The sequence below is a fragment of the Zosterops lateralis genome, assembly GCF_965231275.1.
Source record: "Zosterops lateralis genome assembly, chromosome: 8".
NCBI lineage: Eukaryota > Metazoa > Chordata > Aves > Passeriformes > Zosteropidae > Zosterops > Zosterops lateralis.
In genome coordinates this window covers 34,946,813-34,964,221 of record NC_139768.1, presented here as the reverse complement: position 1 = coordinate 34,964,221, position 17,409 = coordinate 34,946,813, and the positions used below count along the sequence as shown (strand labels likewise).

The 17,409-nt window shown below is 43.0% G+C and overlaps 1 protein-coding gene across 1 annotated transcript in view; it reads right to left on the bottom strand.

The window, feature by feature from the left end:
• Positions 1-10,899: 10,899 nt before the first annotated feature.
• Positions 10,900-17,409, bottom strand: part of CTNNA3 (catenin alpha 3) — a gene marked incomplete at its 3' end in the record, with an annotated part of 410,569 nt that continues 404,059 nt past the window's right edge. The window contains exon 18 of the mRNA XM_083865913.1: positions 10,900-11,187. Within this exon, the coding sequence (XP_083722039.1) occupies positions 10,900-11,187 (288 nt within the window). The remainder of the gene's footprint in view (positions 11,188-17,409) is intronic.

Sequence of the window (17,409 nt, the reverse complement as noted above, 5' to 3'; positions counted from 1 at the left end):
TAGTGCCTTGGACCTGGAGTATGGGCTGCCACATGAATGACACAGGTTACCTGTAAAATTTACTCCAATGCATTGTGTCCTAGTTTGCTTTTCAAGAGATGGCACAGCCGATGGCCTTTCTTGTGTCTTACTTAGCTAAAGGAAATAAAAGTAACTAACTGAAGCATTGATCGTATGGAATCTTTAACAAATACAATGTTTACTTGTTAAATACTGAAGAAATGTTAATCTCTTTCTGCTTTGACTTCCTGCCATCTCCCTCTGCTCTCTCTTCCCTTCTCCAAAACAGGCCAGAGTTTAATTTTTTTTATTGCAGTTTATTCTCCTGTATTGCTCAGAACTTACTGTTAAGTGTAAAAGCATTTCCCTTTTCTCCAGCCGTCAGTGAATCACCCGTGTGTGACCCTGCCACATCACATTAAGCTTATCAGTCATTCTTTGTGTCTTTGTGTCATCTTATGAGGGATTTCACCTAAGGGTTTTGCTTTACATGTTGCTGTTCTTCAGCTGAAATAAGTTCTCTGTGGCTTTCTTCTCTTCTGTTGTTTGTGTGCATGTGAAACAGGGTACCAAATAAACTTCATTATGGGGAGGGTCAGAAAAACAAGCATAGACTTCCTGATGCTTAGTTATAGTAGGAAACAGTTAAGCCATCCCAGCAATGGTAGGGTGAATGCAAACTCTCACAAGGAACTATGGAGAGCAAAACAGCTTCCTATATAAAGGCAGGAAAAATGGAACTTGCCTTTGAAGGTGCTGACAATATGGAATAAAATAAAAACTGGTTGCAGTGACTAAATCACTAAAGTTTTGCTTGAGCCTTTACATCAATTTTGAATGGCTTTACCAGAAGTGAATTACATACATTTTTTTAATTGCATTGCTTATTATAAAGCAACATAAGTCTCAGGCCAAGTGAGTTTCCCAAGATTGCACATTAAAAAGCTGAGAGAAGAGTTTTAAATTGTACCTCATACTCTGGACAACAAATAAGCTTCAGCACAAAATTTTGGTACAGAATAAAACATAGAAATAAAACATAAAAACTGTAGAGTCATACCATATTTTAACCATACAATGTACCATAGATGTGGTTATTCTTTGTACAGTCTAATTAACATGAAAATAAATGGATCTGGCCAAAACATGCAGATACAGATTCATTTGCTCCACTCATGTCCAGACTCCCTCCTCCAACAGTACGAATCACAGTAGGATGAATAAAAGTGGTAGTTTTGCTACTGTACTGCAATGTTGGTACAAAAATCAATTTCTTCTGCTTTGGAGATGCCAGGTGCCTTCTGAATGTGGTATTTAGTGATCCTGAAAAGATAGTGAAACAACTGAAAGGTATGTCAAGAGAAAATCCATCTGTAGAGGAAAAATCAATTATTTTAATTCATTTCAATTTCTCATTTTACAAACTTCATTACATCCAATTCTATTATAAAAATCCACTCTCTCAATATAGGAAATAATTGGAAGAAGAAAGTTCAACTGGATTAGATAATTAATTTATCTAAGTCTTAAAATGTTTCTGGGGTTTTTTTTTCAATCAGATATAACAAAATTACAGAAGCTCCTATTATCAGCCCAGATACAGTCTCATGCACAAAAGATTTATCCAAATAAGTAATTCTGGTCTGTACTTCTTATAAATTGATACTGAACTAATTCATCACCCCCAAACCACAGTAATTTACATGTTAGCAGGAGCTGGTAGAGGTATACTGTGCTGCCAGTCTGGCTGTTCCTGATGAGCCCCCCTGTTGGAGTAATGCATGCTGCACCTCAGGTAACAAGGCATGGCCTGCTGCTTACGTGACTCAGCAAAACATCAGGGGAAATAATGTTCATTTTGAATTGAGTACGTAAACACTGGCTTTGTGTCGTTGCCGTGCATTTAATACCAATCTGTCTGTTATCTTGCTGTCCTACAATGAAATGCCCACAGGTGTCCCAAGCATATTCAATTGCTCTGTTGCTGGGAGGTATTACCCAGGTTAGCTGGGTGTGTGTGCTGCTCTGTAGGCTGGGAACAGAGCAGCCCCTCGGGTGCCTCCTGCTGCTGGCAGAGGACCAGCCTGGGCAGCGCTGTGGGCTGGGAGGCTGCGGGGACGGGGCTCCCTCTGCGCCTCCAGCCTGGGCTCACAGCGCCTTCCCTGCAGGGCACATCACGGGAGGATTGCCTGCATACTGCTGCCATTCTGCCTTGGGAGGATTGCCTGCATCCTGGTACCATTCTGCCTTGGGAGGATTGCCTGCATCCTGGTAGCATTTTGATGGAGAGCAGTAGGCACTGCTTCTTGGAACTCCCCTGCAGGGTTGCATATCTGTTATGTCCTTACCTATCTGGTTAAGAGAGAAATGGCTCCCTCAGAGATTCATAATTAAAATATGAATACAAATCTCATGGTTGCTGTGCTTCTGGGGAGAGCTAAACTTCAGAGATCAGAGTATTGAAAGCAATGTCTCCAAAACTCAGATACAGCAGTACAGAAGTAGTAAATGGTGACAGGGAGATGGCTGAGGTCTTTAAAATACTTCTGATTATCCCCTTTGTTACTGCAGTTCTCAGGAGGACTTGGTTTCCTTGAGGCTCCTGTAACAAGAGATTGCAGTGCAGTGGCTTCAGAAGTCCAGTGAGTAATTCCTGGTTTTAAAGGAAAAAGCTTGTTTTCTAATCTCTGTCTCAAAGTCTTGTTTTCTTTTATGACACATGGTTTGCCATCTGTTCTCAGAGCACACAAGTTTAAGGATGAGAATTTTGAAAAAAATAACCATTTTCTAAACAACTAAATACTGTTGCTGTTGCCAAAGCACAGATCAGAGGGAGAAGCCTTTGGCCACTGCAGTTAAGGCTGTTGACTTTGTAGGTGGAGCCTGTTCTGTTTGCACACTAAGGTTTTGAGTGCTTTGTGAGCTCTTCTGTATGTGCTGCTTTAATTCTTCAGTGTTTTGCTACTAATCCCTGTTTTATCCTCCCTTTAGGTATCAGAATTTTTGGGTATTACAGTGGGCGATTAACACAGCTTGCCAAAACAGCTTGGCACTTGCATAAAAAAGGTTGGAGTCTTACTGCCAGGGAGGCAGTGTGGGAATGATGACAATTAGGCTGAAGGTGGTCAATGGATCTTTTATTCATTTAAGGAGAGCTAGCTACAATGGAAAATCTCTCTACAAGGAAAAAAGAGATATATGTAAGAAACATGGGGAGTTTATCTCTCTCTTCATCCCTCAGATTAAACAAGCAGGTTGGGATCATACTGATTTCACAGGATGAAGAAAAACCTTTCACTCGAAAAGCAAGGATGGAATTCAAGTAAACGCTGGATATGTATTAATAATAGCAATATTAAAAGTGTTGCAAAGTGATCTGAGTGCTGTTCCAGCTCATGTGCAGCAGGTTGATCCATGAGGGTGTTTGTTATCCAGTGCTTGGGGGTGTGTCAGAGTCCTAGCACTACTTCTTTCCTTGGTGACAAGCAAAATGTCCCTTGAATCCCATCTTTTGAGAGTAGTCCAGTGAAAATGAAAAGTGAACTTCCTTAAGAAGGTGGTTGGTGGCTTTCAAAATCCTTTCTGCATGCTGACAATGAATTGGTGGCTTCAAAGTGCTCAGTACGTGTAGGAGGAACTTCATACAAAGAACCCCCACAGAGGCATTTCTGGAGGAAAGCAGCACTTATTTCTGCCCCTTGAGAAACGGTGCCTTAACAATGGAATTGCAAAACAGAAGTTTTCTATGTTGTGTAAATGTCACTCTTCCTCTTCTCCCCCTTTTCCTCTGGGCTCAGAAAGGGGGTATACATTCTCTCCTGCAGAAGCATTCCCAGCAGCAGAACAGAGCCAGGATGGCCACTGGCACTCACACATGGTGCTCTGCCAGCCCACAGGCCCCACACTCGGGGTGAAGTGCCAAAGTGGGGACAGCTGGGAAAGCCCGAGGAGACCACTGTGAGCAGGGCACTGGGAATGTGGAGCTGTGCTCAGGTGTCACAGCAGCTGGAATTGGTAGAGGTACTGGAACAGGGGAGGAGAAGACTGGCACCATAAATCTTTGCCCCCATTAGGTACTCATCTCCAGGGAATTGTAACAAAGTTTGGCTTGTGACTGGATTTCCATAAAAACAAACTTCTGTTTTGATCACAGACTGAACCCATTTTATTGTGAGACCTGTATCTGGGAATATCCAGTCCAGGCAGTGTCTTACATACAAGCTAAAAAGCAAAACAGAATAGAGAAGGCCTGGGACAAGAGGAGTGAACACAGAATAGTTTGGCAGGTTTGAGTCTTGAATTTCATTCCAGTGACAGGGTTGTCTACAGTCTTTATTTTTAGCCAAAATTATGGGTTTACTTCACAGTAACTGCTTCAGATGGAATCTCTGGGATGGATACAGTTGCTGAAATGTTAGTGCACTTATATGCTGTATTCATTCCAGACCCCTGAGAACAAGAGGTTCTTCCAAGGGGGGAAATAGGGAAGAATAGTTGAAGGACAGGATGCTGGGGGAAGTGAAGCAACTTAGTCATTCTTGTTAACATAACAACTACTTGTCTTGAAATTATATTGGCTTGTATAATGCTTGCAGCTAGACAAAAATTATTTCAGTGATAATAGATCTCATCCTGAGCCAAAAAGTTGTCTCATTTCCCTTTCTTTTTATATCTTTTTATATCTTTTTATGATTTTCCTATTCAAACTCTTCAAAGGTTTGCAGACATAATTATTCTGTGCTTATTTTTAATTGCTGGAGGCTCAAGTTCCAGTTTGCTTTCTGCAGTTGCTATACTTTTGCCATAAGATGCAGCCATTTTTTTCCCTGTCAGATAATTCAAAAGCCAAAAATTGAGGCTGAGTATATGAGAGGCTGCACCTTTATAAGTGAAACATTCATGAACTCCTGTGTACTTGCTGTGAATTCTAACAACTTAAGTTTATTGGTAACTAAATATTATGTAATTATATCATTCTATAAATGCATTTAACTATAAATATATCTGTATATTTAATTATACTATAATTATGTTAATTTCTGTTACTCATGTTTTATTATTGTGTTATAATAGTCATTACTAATGTACGTTGTAATCGATAAAAAATACAAAATAGGTTAATTATATAATTATAAATAAGTATATAATATATAAATAGGTAAGTAAGAGAGGAGGGCTATTTTTCTGTCAGCCAAGTACTAAGGCGACCACATTAAGGGCAGATGGTTTGCAGTGTGTGCTCAGAGTCTGCCTCGCTTTTGTTCACTATTCCTGTATGAAGTCTGTGGCACCTGTATAATCCATACAGAATCACTGAATGTTGAGGGGTTGCAGTGGACCTTGGAGACCATCTCATCCAACACTTGCCACTGTCCCAGGCTGTTCCAAGCCCTATCCAGCTTGGCCTTGGACAGTACCAGGGATCCAGGGGCATCACAGCCTCCCTGGGCACCCTGTGCCAGGGCCTCCCCACCCACCCTCACAGAAAAGAATTCCTTCCCCATATGTAACCTACCTTCCCCCTCCATGAATTTGTACCCAAGATGTAAAGTAGCAGAGCTCTAGTCCTGTCTTTTCTGTCCTTAACTTGCTCCTAAGTGCAGATGAGCTAAATATAAACTTTGTAATATGCACCCGGAAGTTCTCTCAAAGAAACTGATGCAAACCCTCTTGACAAGTTGTACTGCTTGTTTTATTTACTTATTTTCATTTGAGGTTCTAAGGACCACACCCCCAGCAAGCTGCAAAGCCCCAATGTCAGTGATGTCTGAGAGGACTAGACTGGGTTTGTAGAGGGAATGGGAAGGCAGGTAAGAGCCTTTTGCTGTTTTTTCATCTTTGGAAAGCCTTGACTCCAGGAAGATTCTGCTTTCATGGAGCAATCATTGCTTTAAATTACTCGTCCTCCACCAGAGAAGCTAAAAACTCACCAAGAAAGTTTTCTCCTATTCTCTCGGCCATGCTGGCTGGTTGAGCATGGTACAAAGTGTGGGAACAATGTCCTATGCTGTTTCCATCCAGTGAGAGAGCTCTGGGAATGAAGCAGCTAAGGCACTGGGAATATGGCTTGCTGGAGCAGAAAGCAGTAGCTCCTTTAACCTTCCAGCCCCTGGAAAGAGCAGTGCCTGACCCACAGTGCAGGAGCTGTGGGGTGCTGGCAGCTGCCCCTCAGTCACATGCCTTCTATGAAGGTAACAGAACTGCAACCGAAAAGCCAAGGGCTCTAAAATGACCAGGCTGATAAAAGATTTGAGGGTCAATGTGATAAATTTGGGGTAAAAATTCGTGTATGAAATAATAATCCAATGTATAATAAGAACAATGTTAATAAAATGTAAAATCTAGTAGGAAGCAAACCGTTCCCCCCTCAGCCTGCTGGCTTCAGTTGCGAAACAGGACAAGAATCATCAGACTAGACAAAGACTCTAGCCAGCCTCGATAAGAATCACTTCCTCGCCAACGCAAGGAGAAATTCCTTCTTGAGACGATGCAGATTTCATCAATGCCCTGGCACGATATGCAAACTGAAATCAACATAAGACTGACCTGTGAAATTGACATAAGAAAGAACCTTCCCAGAATGGAACAACGGGACTTGACAAGATCCGGGAAGGCCATCGAAAAGAAATTCGGACTATTCAGCCCACCCTGGACACCTGGACTGCCTAAGGGCAGAAAAATCCTATAAAATGGTGGACTGAAAGCTGCACAGGCGTGGATTTGGGCGTCTTGTACCCTGGTGTGCGGACCCCTATCCACTCAGCGCAGCACTGATATTTTCCTATTTTGTGGCTTTCTCATTTTGCTGGTGTTCGATATTGTGTTATTAATAAATTGTCTTTTATTAATCCGATATTTGCCATTGCATTTATAACAGTCAAGAAGAAACAACATCCTGCACAGGGCATCTCTGTGGTCTCCAGCCTGCTTTAACACAGTCATTTTCACCATTAGGAAGTAGAATGTGAGTGTTTCCTAACCTGTAAGAAGCTCCTTAAAACAGAACTGTTAGGTCCACCTCATGCAGTGCAAGCTTTCATCTAAACTATTGCTTTTTAGGCTGGAGCCAAAAATTAGTTCCTCAGCTTCCAGTTCCTTGGACCATAACAGCACATTCCTCCTGCTGATGAGAGACATCAGGGGCTTTAAAGTATTTTCATGGTTTGTTTGCCATTTCTGCTTTGGATGTATTTTGTTTCTCTTTATGCCAAGAAAGTTTCCAGTGAGTTGTGGTTTTTTATTTGAAAGGCAGTATTTTTCAGTGAAGCAATGCCACTTCCAGCATGCAACACAAAATCCATGGCTTTTTAATTAACATTGCCAGTGCATTTTCTTCCCCTTAACAAGTGTGTAGCATTATCTGCTTGATCTTTTATTATTATTTAATTACTCGTATGCTAAATTGCCTCTACTGGACAATATCAGATGTGTGCTTTTGTTCTGTTGTCTCTCTCTTCCCAGCCCCCAGGGGCATTACCTGTGGAGTGTAAGCAGGCAGAGCTCCCTCCGTGCTCCAGGCCCGGCTCTGCGGGATGCAGAGGATTCTGTGCAGCAGGAAGGGAAGTGGGAACCCAGCACAGGGCTGGGGAAGGTCCCTGGGGTCTTGGGTGTCCGAGAGCTGCTGGCAGGGAGGGGGAGGCAAGTGCTGCCTTTCCAGGCTGTGGGGACGCAGGGCTGAGGCAGGAACAGGCAGCCTTGCTGGCTGCAGCCCCAGCCCCAGGCTCAGGTACCACGGTGAGAGCCCAGCGCTGCCTCTGGCTCCACAGCTCCCGTGTTCTCTGCCAGAAGTGCCAGCCCTGGTACTGTCCTGTCCAGCACTCGCACACACCAGCCCCCCTGTCTCTTCCAACACAGGCTATTTGTTCTGTTCTGGTTTTAAATCCAGCCTGAGTCAATAGGGGTCATTCATCTCATTTCCCGAGTCTATATACTGGCAAATCCCCCAGAGTTCAACCAGAAGCAACACACAAAGGAGAAGTAATATCTGGAAGCAAAAATAGAATTTTATTATCTACTGCTGATAAAGACTTAATTTTATTTTTCTTTCCAAAAAGAAAACTTCTAAAGGCTCATGGAAGAACTTGCTCTATAAACATACTTTTCTCAAATGCTTCAGTAGTGGGCTCAGAGAAAATAAGGGATGGAACCCCTTCAAAAGTGTTGCAGGACTTTCAAAACACCATGCCAGGCCTGATGTCAGGCTGCTTAGCTGTGTTCTTTAGTAGAGATGCAGCTATAGAGCTTTCCTAGTGGTACCAGGCTGTGCTGGCAGAAAAAAATATTCAACAGCTTTGGAATTCATGGAAGTGTTGCAGATCTGTCCTCTCAAACTAATGGGCTTCAGCAATGGACTCTCACTTTTTAGTGCTCTAGTGAAAATTTTTCATATAAAATTGCTTTCAATCATCCATCACACTTTGCTCTGTAATGTGATAATGGGGAGAGGCCAAGGCAGGCTGATGGAATCATCTGAGCGGATGAGGTGAGAAAGCTGCAGCTCTGCCAGGCTAAGAGTAGTGGAGGGCACAGTGTGAGGGGATGTGCTGGTGAGAGGCAGACAGGAACTGGGGGAGAAGTTATGCTCTGAAAGCTGGGCTAGCAGGAAATGAGGTTGAAGGACGAATGAGGAGCTGCTTGGAATAAAACTTACTGAGCAGTTCATCCTCCTTCAGAATTCTTCCTGGTGGCAAGGAAGTGGTGGTTCCCTCCTTCCCAAACTGGCTGAGGGGTAATGAGCTGGGCTTTTTACAGCTCCAGGACTTCTTACCCTCTGCCTCCTTAGCCAGGGATAAACTTTTTCACTTGGGATTGAATTTGATCCAAGATAAATTTAGTCTAGATTTAATTATCGTTCTTTTGGCTCTTCTCAACAACCTGCAGTGGGTTTTAAGGTTTGTTCATTTAGAGGGTGACTTTGGTGTACTGAATTGCTGTGTTGAGCTCAAACTGGCTACTGAGGATGGCCAGAGTAAGAGCAGAGACTGGCAGTGCAGGAAGGAGCATGAAATGAAGCAGTGAAGTGTGCTTTGGTGATACTGATGCTGGAGAACCTCTCCTGCAGAACAGCTAATGGAGCACATGCAGCCAGGAAGGCTGGTGCTCCTGTGAGCACACCTGGCAGGCCTTGTACTTCAGCCACACTGAAAAAATCCCACAACACTGACAGCAGCTTCTCAGGGGTGTACATGCTTTTTTTATTAATAACGTGATACCAAGGCATTAGTTACAAATGTTTGACATCAAGGTGACCAGGATCAAAGGTGTAACCTGGAGACTGGAGGGTTTCAGGACAGTCACACCCCCCAGAGCAGGTCACAAGGCTGTGTCAGCTCACCTGCTGCCTCTGGGGCCCTAGGAGGTGCAGCAAAGACAGGAGACATTACTGAGATCTTGATGCAAACGTGCTGGAGGGAACCGGAATTGGAAAAAGACAATTTTCTTCCAAACTCTTCCTTTTGTTCAATTAAGCTGAATGCAACATTAGAGAAGGTGTGGAAGAATGATGTGTAGAATTTTTAATTCATGAGCACTATAATTTCACAGGATTTCATAACCAACAGCCTAGAAATTACCCTGCCCCAGCATCCTGAGCTTACAAACAGAGCCAGCCCCAAGAGGAAAGGCACATATTGGGGTTATTCTTGCTGCCCACACTGGGCTGGGTCAGGCACTGCTCTGCAAACATGGTAATAAATGACCTAGAGCAGTGGCCCAGCGTATGGAGCCATCCCATAATTGCAGCCAGTGACACACAGGAAGCTCTGGCTTTTGAGGGAGCCCTTTCACTGTAGGAAATGTAGAAGGGCATGCCAAAGGATCTACTGAATGGCCAAGCAAAGACATCTTGAGTAACAAATGCAGTCTGGGAAAAATTTGTGACATGGAAAAAAGGTAAGTTAGATCCCTCTAAAAAGATTAGTCCAAGTGGATTTCAGATTCAAAGTACATGGCAGAGGTCTGGACTAGCTGAATTTACCTTCATTACACACTTTGAGTGCAGCCATTCAGCACTCACCAGCACAGTCCTGCACTCAGGACTCATCTGTCAGAAGTAACTTAATTCCCTACAGTTGCTTGGGAAAAGTCTCCCCATTCCAAAGGTTCAAGATATGTGTATTTCACGCACTGGTCTCAGAATAATGATTTATTTCAAAGTTGTTATTTTGTGCAGCAATTAGGAAATTTTTTTATTGTTAATGTCTGATTAATCTGAACTGCCAAATATAACAGTCAGCAGATTTATTGGGGCTCACAGAAGAGAGCAGGGAGCAGAACACAGACTCCTATTCATGTTTCCAAAGGCCTTCTAACGAGCTGTTATCCCTGCTGTCTTGCAGTCAGTGGTTTTTTTTTACTACATTATTACATCCACGTCATTCCAACACTTTGTGTGTTTCATCTGACATTTTCAAGCCTACATTTCCAAGGCATGGCCTTGGCCAAGGATAGGTCTTTGGATGTTGCAGTCTGGACCCAGGTTTAGGGCCCAGACTGGGCTCAGCTAGACTGGTGACAATGCCCATCAGGGACCTGGCCCAGCAGCACCAGTTTGAAATCCTGTGTGTCACCAAACAGATCAACTGCAGCGGGGCCACTCTCACCCCTGCTGAGGGAGCTCCTAACGCCAGGTGACTGCAGGATGGCTTTGGGCACTGCGCTCCTTCCCAGCTGCAGCACAGGCCCAGCTGTGCAGAGACACCAGAGTTTGTCACTGCAGGAGAATCAGTGTTATTTTCAACTGTGTACATCTAATTAATCCAACAGCATTTTCAAATAATTTAAGCAAGTGTTATCTTACAGATTTAGAGCCAAACATTGACATATGTAGTTATTAAATAAGTGGGGGAAAAGACGAAAAATCATTGGAAATTCAATACAGGAAGACATAGTGGCAAAATATTAGACTACTTCTCTGCCTCTGAATTCACTCATGACTTGCACAGGATGGATCCTCTTCTTTGCAGAACCTTTTCTGACAGCAGCATAGATTTCTTCTGGCTTCTCTCTTTTAATCAAGGGCTTCTTCTCTGGAGCCTTCATTCTCCACATCACAACTGGATGTCGTGGGCCAGCAGGACTCTGAATCTTGATGATCTTTGTGGATGCAATATAGGACATCTTCACTGTCTGCACCACAGAATTCATTAAATTTTTGGCAGCCTGGATTAGTGAAGTGACGCTGTCCAGCTGTAATAGGAAACAGAAACACCAGCCTAAAAGTCAGTCTGATTTTAATTACAGTAGGCACAGGAATAAACAACAGCTAAAGACTACCAGAGACTAAACTATAATTTCTGTATTTTCCCTTTGTGTGTTTGATCACTGTACTTGTGATCTGCTGCTCAGATTTATAGTGATGTACAGAAACTCTGTGCAGTGCTGGTGGAATAAAATAATAATTAATAATTAATAAATAAATGAGAAATGCTAATTGTTTTGGTTTTTTAATAGGAATTCATGATGCTTGTGTGCAGGGTCCTATTGCAATTGCTACTGCTGGATAATAAACCAACTTGAAGAAGGGCTGTGAAAATGTGATCCCTTTGCTTCCTTTGTTTCAGCACTCCTGTCCCATTCCAGGCTCCCACTGCTCGGGAGCAGTGCTGGGATACTCTGTCTGGCTCTGTCAGAGCTGCTGAACCTGTTCTCAGCAGCTAAGATTCGTATGGGGTATTAGAAGTGGGATAACCCACAGAAACGCCAGTGGGCTGTGTGGCCTCTCCAGCTGCTTGGGCAGTGCCCCCCAAGGGCAGAATGCAGAACAAACAAAGCCCATCACCAACAGGCACCTTCCCCAGCATCCAGCACAGCCAAACCAGTGCCACAGCAGGGCTCTCTTTCATCACTCTCTGCTCATGGACAGGAAATGGGAACACTGAGGAAGCTCTCTATGGCTGGGCTGGAGAAATAGCAGAATTACTCTTCAGAATGGGACAGCCTTCACACTTAACCTTCTAAACATCCCCTTTGCTGATACCTCTGTGTAAAAGCACTGAGGCCAGTTCTCTGGAGGGCTGTCCATGTGTTTAGTGCAGAGTGATCTGGTCCTTTGCCATCCAGCCAAACCTCAGAGCCTTGGGCAAGGTACAGATTTAGATTTACAGATGGGGTTATTAGGGAAAGTTTTGAGGTCTTCTCCTGTTGCCAGGTCAAACAAATTGCTCAGGTGAGAGAGGTGTGTTATTACTGTCTTCATTCTGACTGTAACACAAATGCAAAATAAAGCAGAAATAAAAAATGCAGCCAAGAGGGTGGATTTAGTTGCAATTTGGAAACACCTCTGAACTGGCAGAAAGACTTTGCAGTTACTACAACATACATTGCTGTTCTCTGGAAACGCAAAACAAAAAAAAAAAGATATCTGGTTGAATGCACACATATGTGTGATGGCAAACTTAATGATCTCAATTCCCCAAGAAAAGGTGTAAAATCTACCAGATGGCCTCTAAAGTTCATTTCTTGCTGCAGCATGTTAACTTTCTAGAAAGGGCTGCCAGGTTCTAGCAGCCACATGATGTTTGCAGGGCACTGCTGCCATTACAGTGGTGAGTGTGGGTGTGTTTGGGGACTGTGAGCCAGGCTGCCCAGCCCCTCAGTAGCCTTGGCCCTGCAGCAGCTTCTGTCACACACTTTGATGTGAACTTCAAAGCATATGCTGGCCCCCAAATTTCAAACACTTCCTTATACATCTAACACATTCTAACAACATCTGCATGCGCACACACGAAATTTCAATTATCTGTGGTTATCTAGATAGCTGACAACACCATAATCCTGACAGCTTCTTGAAAGCTTTGAATAATCCTTCCCCCCACCCCACCTAACATTCCCTCTTCCAGCACTGGCGCTGTAGTAACACCACTATGAAGCTGCTGGGACAAAGGAGAAGATGGTTTTGATTCTGTGGGAGATGGTGAATGCTTCAGAGGAAGTTTTTTCCCTGAAGTTTCCAAGGGACTCCAGTGTGTGTAATTGCTCCACCTTTTTAAAGTTGTGGGTTAATTGGGCAGCAAATAAATTCCTGTTTGCATGGCAGGTAAAAGGCTTCTTGAAGAAACTGGTACCATCCAGGCAGGGTGCTACAAAACTTCAGTTGTTCTTTATGGTGACTTCAGTGTGTACTTTGGAACACGGAGAATGTTGAGGTGAGCACTAGAATTGCTGCGTCCTCGTGTCCACCTGTCCCTTCAGCTTTCTGATGCATGTCACATTTGCCTTCTAAAGAGGCAGGTTCTGTTGGGGTGAACTATTAACTGCATTCAGAATTTTGGAGAAGCTTTTAGAGCTTCTCAGGTGTGTACTACAGACGGTAACAATCAGACCATACATTTAATCTCTTTTTTTTTTTTTTTTTTTTTTTTTTTTTTTTTTTTTTTTTTTCTTTTTTTTTCTTTAGAGAGCAGCTGTTTTTCTACCTCAATGCCAGTAACAATGCAGAGTTTGGTGGAAATCTGTTGTTCTATAAAACTGATGTACTCAAGAACTGTCTTCACTTGGATGCTTTTATCTCAGATATTCAGCAGGCTCTTCAAGGTCTCATATCCAGGAAAACTGAAGAAATGAAACTTGGCATAAATGAAAGACTGATAAAATATTCATTGAGTGTTTAAGTTCATTTCACTTAGAGAGATGTAGCTTCAAACTCTGCAGTGCACAGCAAGTGGTACATTAAGATTCACTAGCAAAACCAACCAACCAACCAACCCCAAACTAAAGCTGTTTCATTTTTGCCTAACTCCACTTTTGCTCTTTCAGCATTTTCCATGGAGATGCAATGTCCCAGCCTCCAGATTTTACAGGTCTCACTGTGTGAGTTAAGCCAGTAATTCATTAAAGGCTTTAGGAAAAACGTCCCTTGCCATTTCTCTCTTCACCTGTCCTGTTAGTACTAATTTACTTGGCTGTCATTGCAGAAGGAATGCAGAATGATTCTGACTACTGTAATTTCACACTGGGGTGAAACACACAAGATACACAGCAGATGACAGTATTTTTTAAGAAAACCCCCCCCATCCCAAATCAGGCTGGCAGCACTCAAGCTGAAATCCACTCTCCCACCTCCAGTACTTCTATTCCTCCTCTGTAATAAGTCCTGAGAGCAAGCCTTTGAATAACAAAGCTAAAGGAAAAGGTTAGACAATAAATTAATTTTGAAACTTTTTTTCCCAGTTTGTTTACATGCATTGTATTTTTCTCATTTTTTGCAAAGTAATTTAATGTCTTGGCAGTAGTGGCAATCCATTGCTATGAAATGTTGAACAATATAATAACTGATATGGCAGTTATTTTTAATACCCAGAATAAACAAGAGAATCATGACTTAGGAACTGAAGAACCCTTTTGCTGTCAAAGGGTTTTTCTGTTCAGTGCACTAAGAAGTGTTTGCACTGTTCTCTGTCAGCAGTAGTTGTATCTGGTGTAGCAGTGAAATACAAACTGTCCTTATTGCAGGGCATGCAGAAAAGCCAGGCTCTGCTGCTGCTGTTTGTGTGGATGTGCAGGTGCTGTCCCTCCGCCATAAGGCAGTGACAGACACCTGCCTTCCTGAATGAAGCTGTGCAGGCCTGCATAACAACGCTCCCCAAGGGTTCTGTGTAACGTGGCAGTGCCTGCAGCCCCAGCTGGGACACTGCTGGGAGTGTTCTTGGAGTGTTTGCAGGGAACTGTGAGGTTTTGCTGTTTGAGAACAGATGTATTAGTTGGCTGTTTACAATATCCCAAGTTGTATTTGCAGTTCAGCCACATTTAGGTTTTTCATACAGGTGGAAGCTGAGAACTGAACATGAAATACAGTTTTTTATCAGTGTTGGAAGTCTGAACTTACAATTCTTTAGGAAACAAGGTCAATTATTAAAACCTGATTTTAATTGAAACACAAGGTTCATTAAATACATTCCTAGAAGCAGATTTCCTTTGGTAAACTATACTGAGAAACTAAGACTGTATTTTTATTTCTTTGATAGCTACATCTAAAAATAACACAAGTTCTACATTTTTGTGGAGAGCAGTGAGTGTCTAATTAGTGCTGCATTTCAGGTAAGGAGTCCTTACTACATTGTGCTTTTGATTTTAATCCTGCATTTTTGCTAGGTGTAGCTATTTGCTGTTTTGATTTATGGTTCTTTCACTAAGGCTGCTATATAAAATAGTCATTTAATCCCTTAAGATTAAAAGTACCAGAACAGTCCAAACAGGTAAATTATTGTGAAATCTCAACTGTTAAGGCATTGGAATTTTTGCTGGGCCTTGGGCAGGATTTTAACACCACTTACTTGCCTGGTTTTCTGAGCCTCCCTTTTTTCCCCACTCAGAGTAGTGTTAATTTCTTTCTAGTGGTAATGGAGATCTCTGTCTAACAGTGACGCCAGAAGATGGGTGTCCAAGAAAGCACAGCGAAGTTGGAACTGGAAGCACCTGGTTACCTACCATGTGTGCTCATGCAGCTCCCAGATGACACACAGGACCTGTCACAGATTCAACCCCAGTACAGCGTGGATAGGAAATGAGGCAAAGGGAGCCTTGCCATTGTGATTATTTTTGTCTGGAAATTGTTTCCTCAGTGTTCTGCTCACTTCTGCTTTGCCATGCTCTCCCTCTGGGATACTGGAGAGATTTTATCCCCATGGACATAGCCTCAGGAAATCGGCTTCACTGCTTGAGTTTCTTTTCAAGGAACTGAGTTTTCCTAAAAAGTGCCTCTTCGTTGGTTATCTATTTCTGTGTGTCCATCCAGTGATTGCATTAAACACCTCAGGGGTGTCTGGGATTTGTTCTGTGTTTTACCCATTTTTCAGGTGGGGAAATTGAATCTAATGGACTAAAAACTAACCATTACCAGAGTCTGCTTCAGGCTAAGAAAGATTCAAAGAACTGAAACTGAGTTCTATAATTAGCCCAGGCCTGTGTCCAAGTTAAATGATAAACAACTAACATTAAGGGCTGTGAAATTGTTCCTGTGCAACACCATAATAGAGCAGATGCTTAGCCAGGCGGATAGCTCAGTTCCTCCCCAGTACCGCTGCTTTCATTTCCAGGGAGGATTTTTAAAAAAATAATCTAGTTTTTAAAAACAGGCCCTTGAGAAAAAGGGAACAGTGGCTTAATATAAATCCATTCCTTGCTGTTGAGGAAGAAATTGAATGTTTGTTGCAATAATCTTTGACATACACTGAGACTAAGAACTGTAAGACACATCCTGATTTTGCTAATTACCAGAGTAATTAGCAAATTAGTAACTAGGAAAAGTTAGCTGCAAACATTACTTTAGCATACATTACCAGACTGCAACTTCCTACTCTATTAAATTAGTTTTTCTCAGTAGATGCAGTTTAGAAAGCAATAGTAACTGAGCTCTCTGTAAGTGATTGACAGGAAAATCTATCCCCTTGCTTTGCTTCCAAAGGCCAGGATTTCTATATCCATGCACTTGCCAGGGTACACTAGGCAAAAGCAGGAAAGTCGTAGTGTTACTCAATAAAAAAACCCCAGAGTGAAACATTTTTGTCAACTCTCAGTGGAAGAAAACTTGTGTCAGCTCTTGAGGGTTAATGTCAGCTGTTAGAAATTGAGCAGTTCAGTATTTTCAGAGTCAAATACTCTGAAAGAAGTGATTTCATACATGATGTGACGCCCTACAAGTAACCTTCCCCATCCATTCAAACAGGCTGAACTAAGAGTTCTCAAGAAGTGCTCAGGAGAAACGGCAGCCAGGAGAAGCAGTGTCTGAGCACAAAGCAGGAACTGTGCCCTGGTGCTGTCAGAGCAGCCACTGTGGATGGGAAGCAAGGAAAAAGAGATGCTGTTCCACCAAAGTCCACACAGCAGTGAGAGCAGGACAGCTGCACTGAAGGCAGAGGAACAAACTAGGTACCTGTGGTGACTCAACAGGGCTGTCAGGGCAGCCCCTGTTCCAGTGCGATTCCCAGCTTGCTGCTTTTAGCCCTTTGCTTCTTCCCTCCCATCCTGCTGGAGCCACAGCAAGGCCATTTTGCTCATCTCACTCCTCTTCCAGGGGGAAAGCACAGCCAGACCCTAAAAGGAGCTGAAGTGCACTGCTCCCATCTCCTGTGCTGCCAAAGGAGCTGAACCCCTTCCAGTGTAGTGTGGGGCCATTTGCCAGCTGCCACAGCAGTGCCCACTGGCCAAGTCAGTCTTTTCCTGGGGTATGGATATTCAGGGATTGGGACTGTGTCAGCCAGAGGCCTGGGGCCAGAGACCCTCTCCTAACTTCTGGCTCACAGCCTTTGCCTCTGTGTTTTCACCTGTGGAACACATTCATTGCAGTGTTGTGCTGGAAACTTGTGAATTAATGGGCCTGGGAACTCAGGAAGGGAAACAGGTATTTCAGTCCAGCCTTGGAGCATGAAGTTAGACACATTAAAGCACCTCCATTTGGCACAAAAGCAGCCT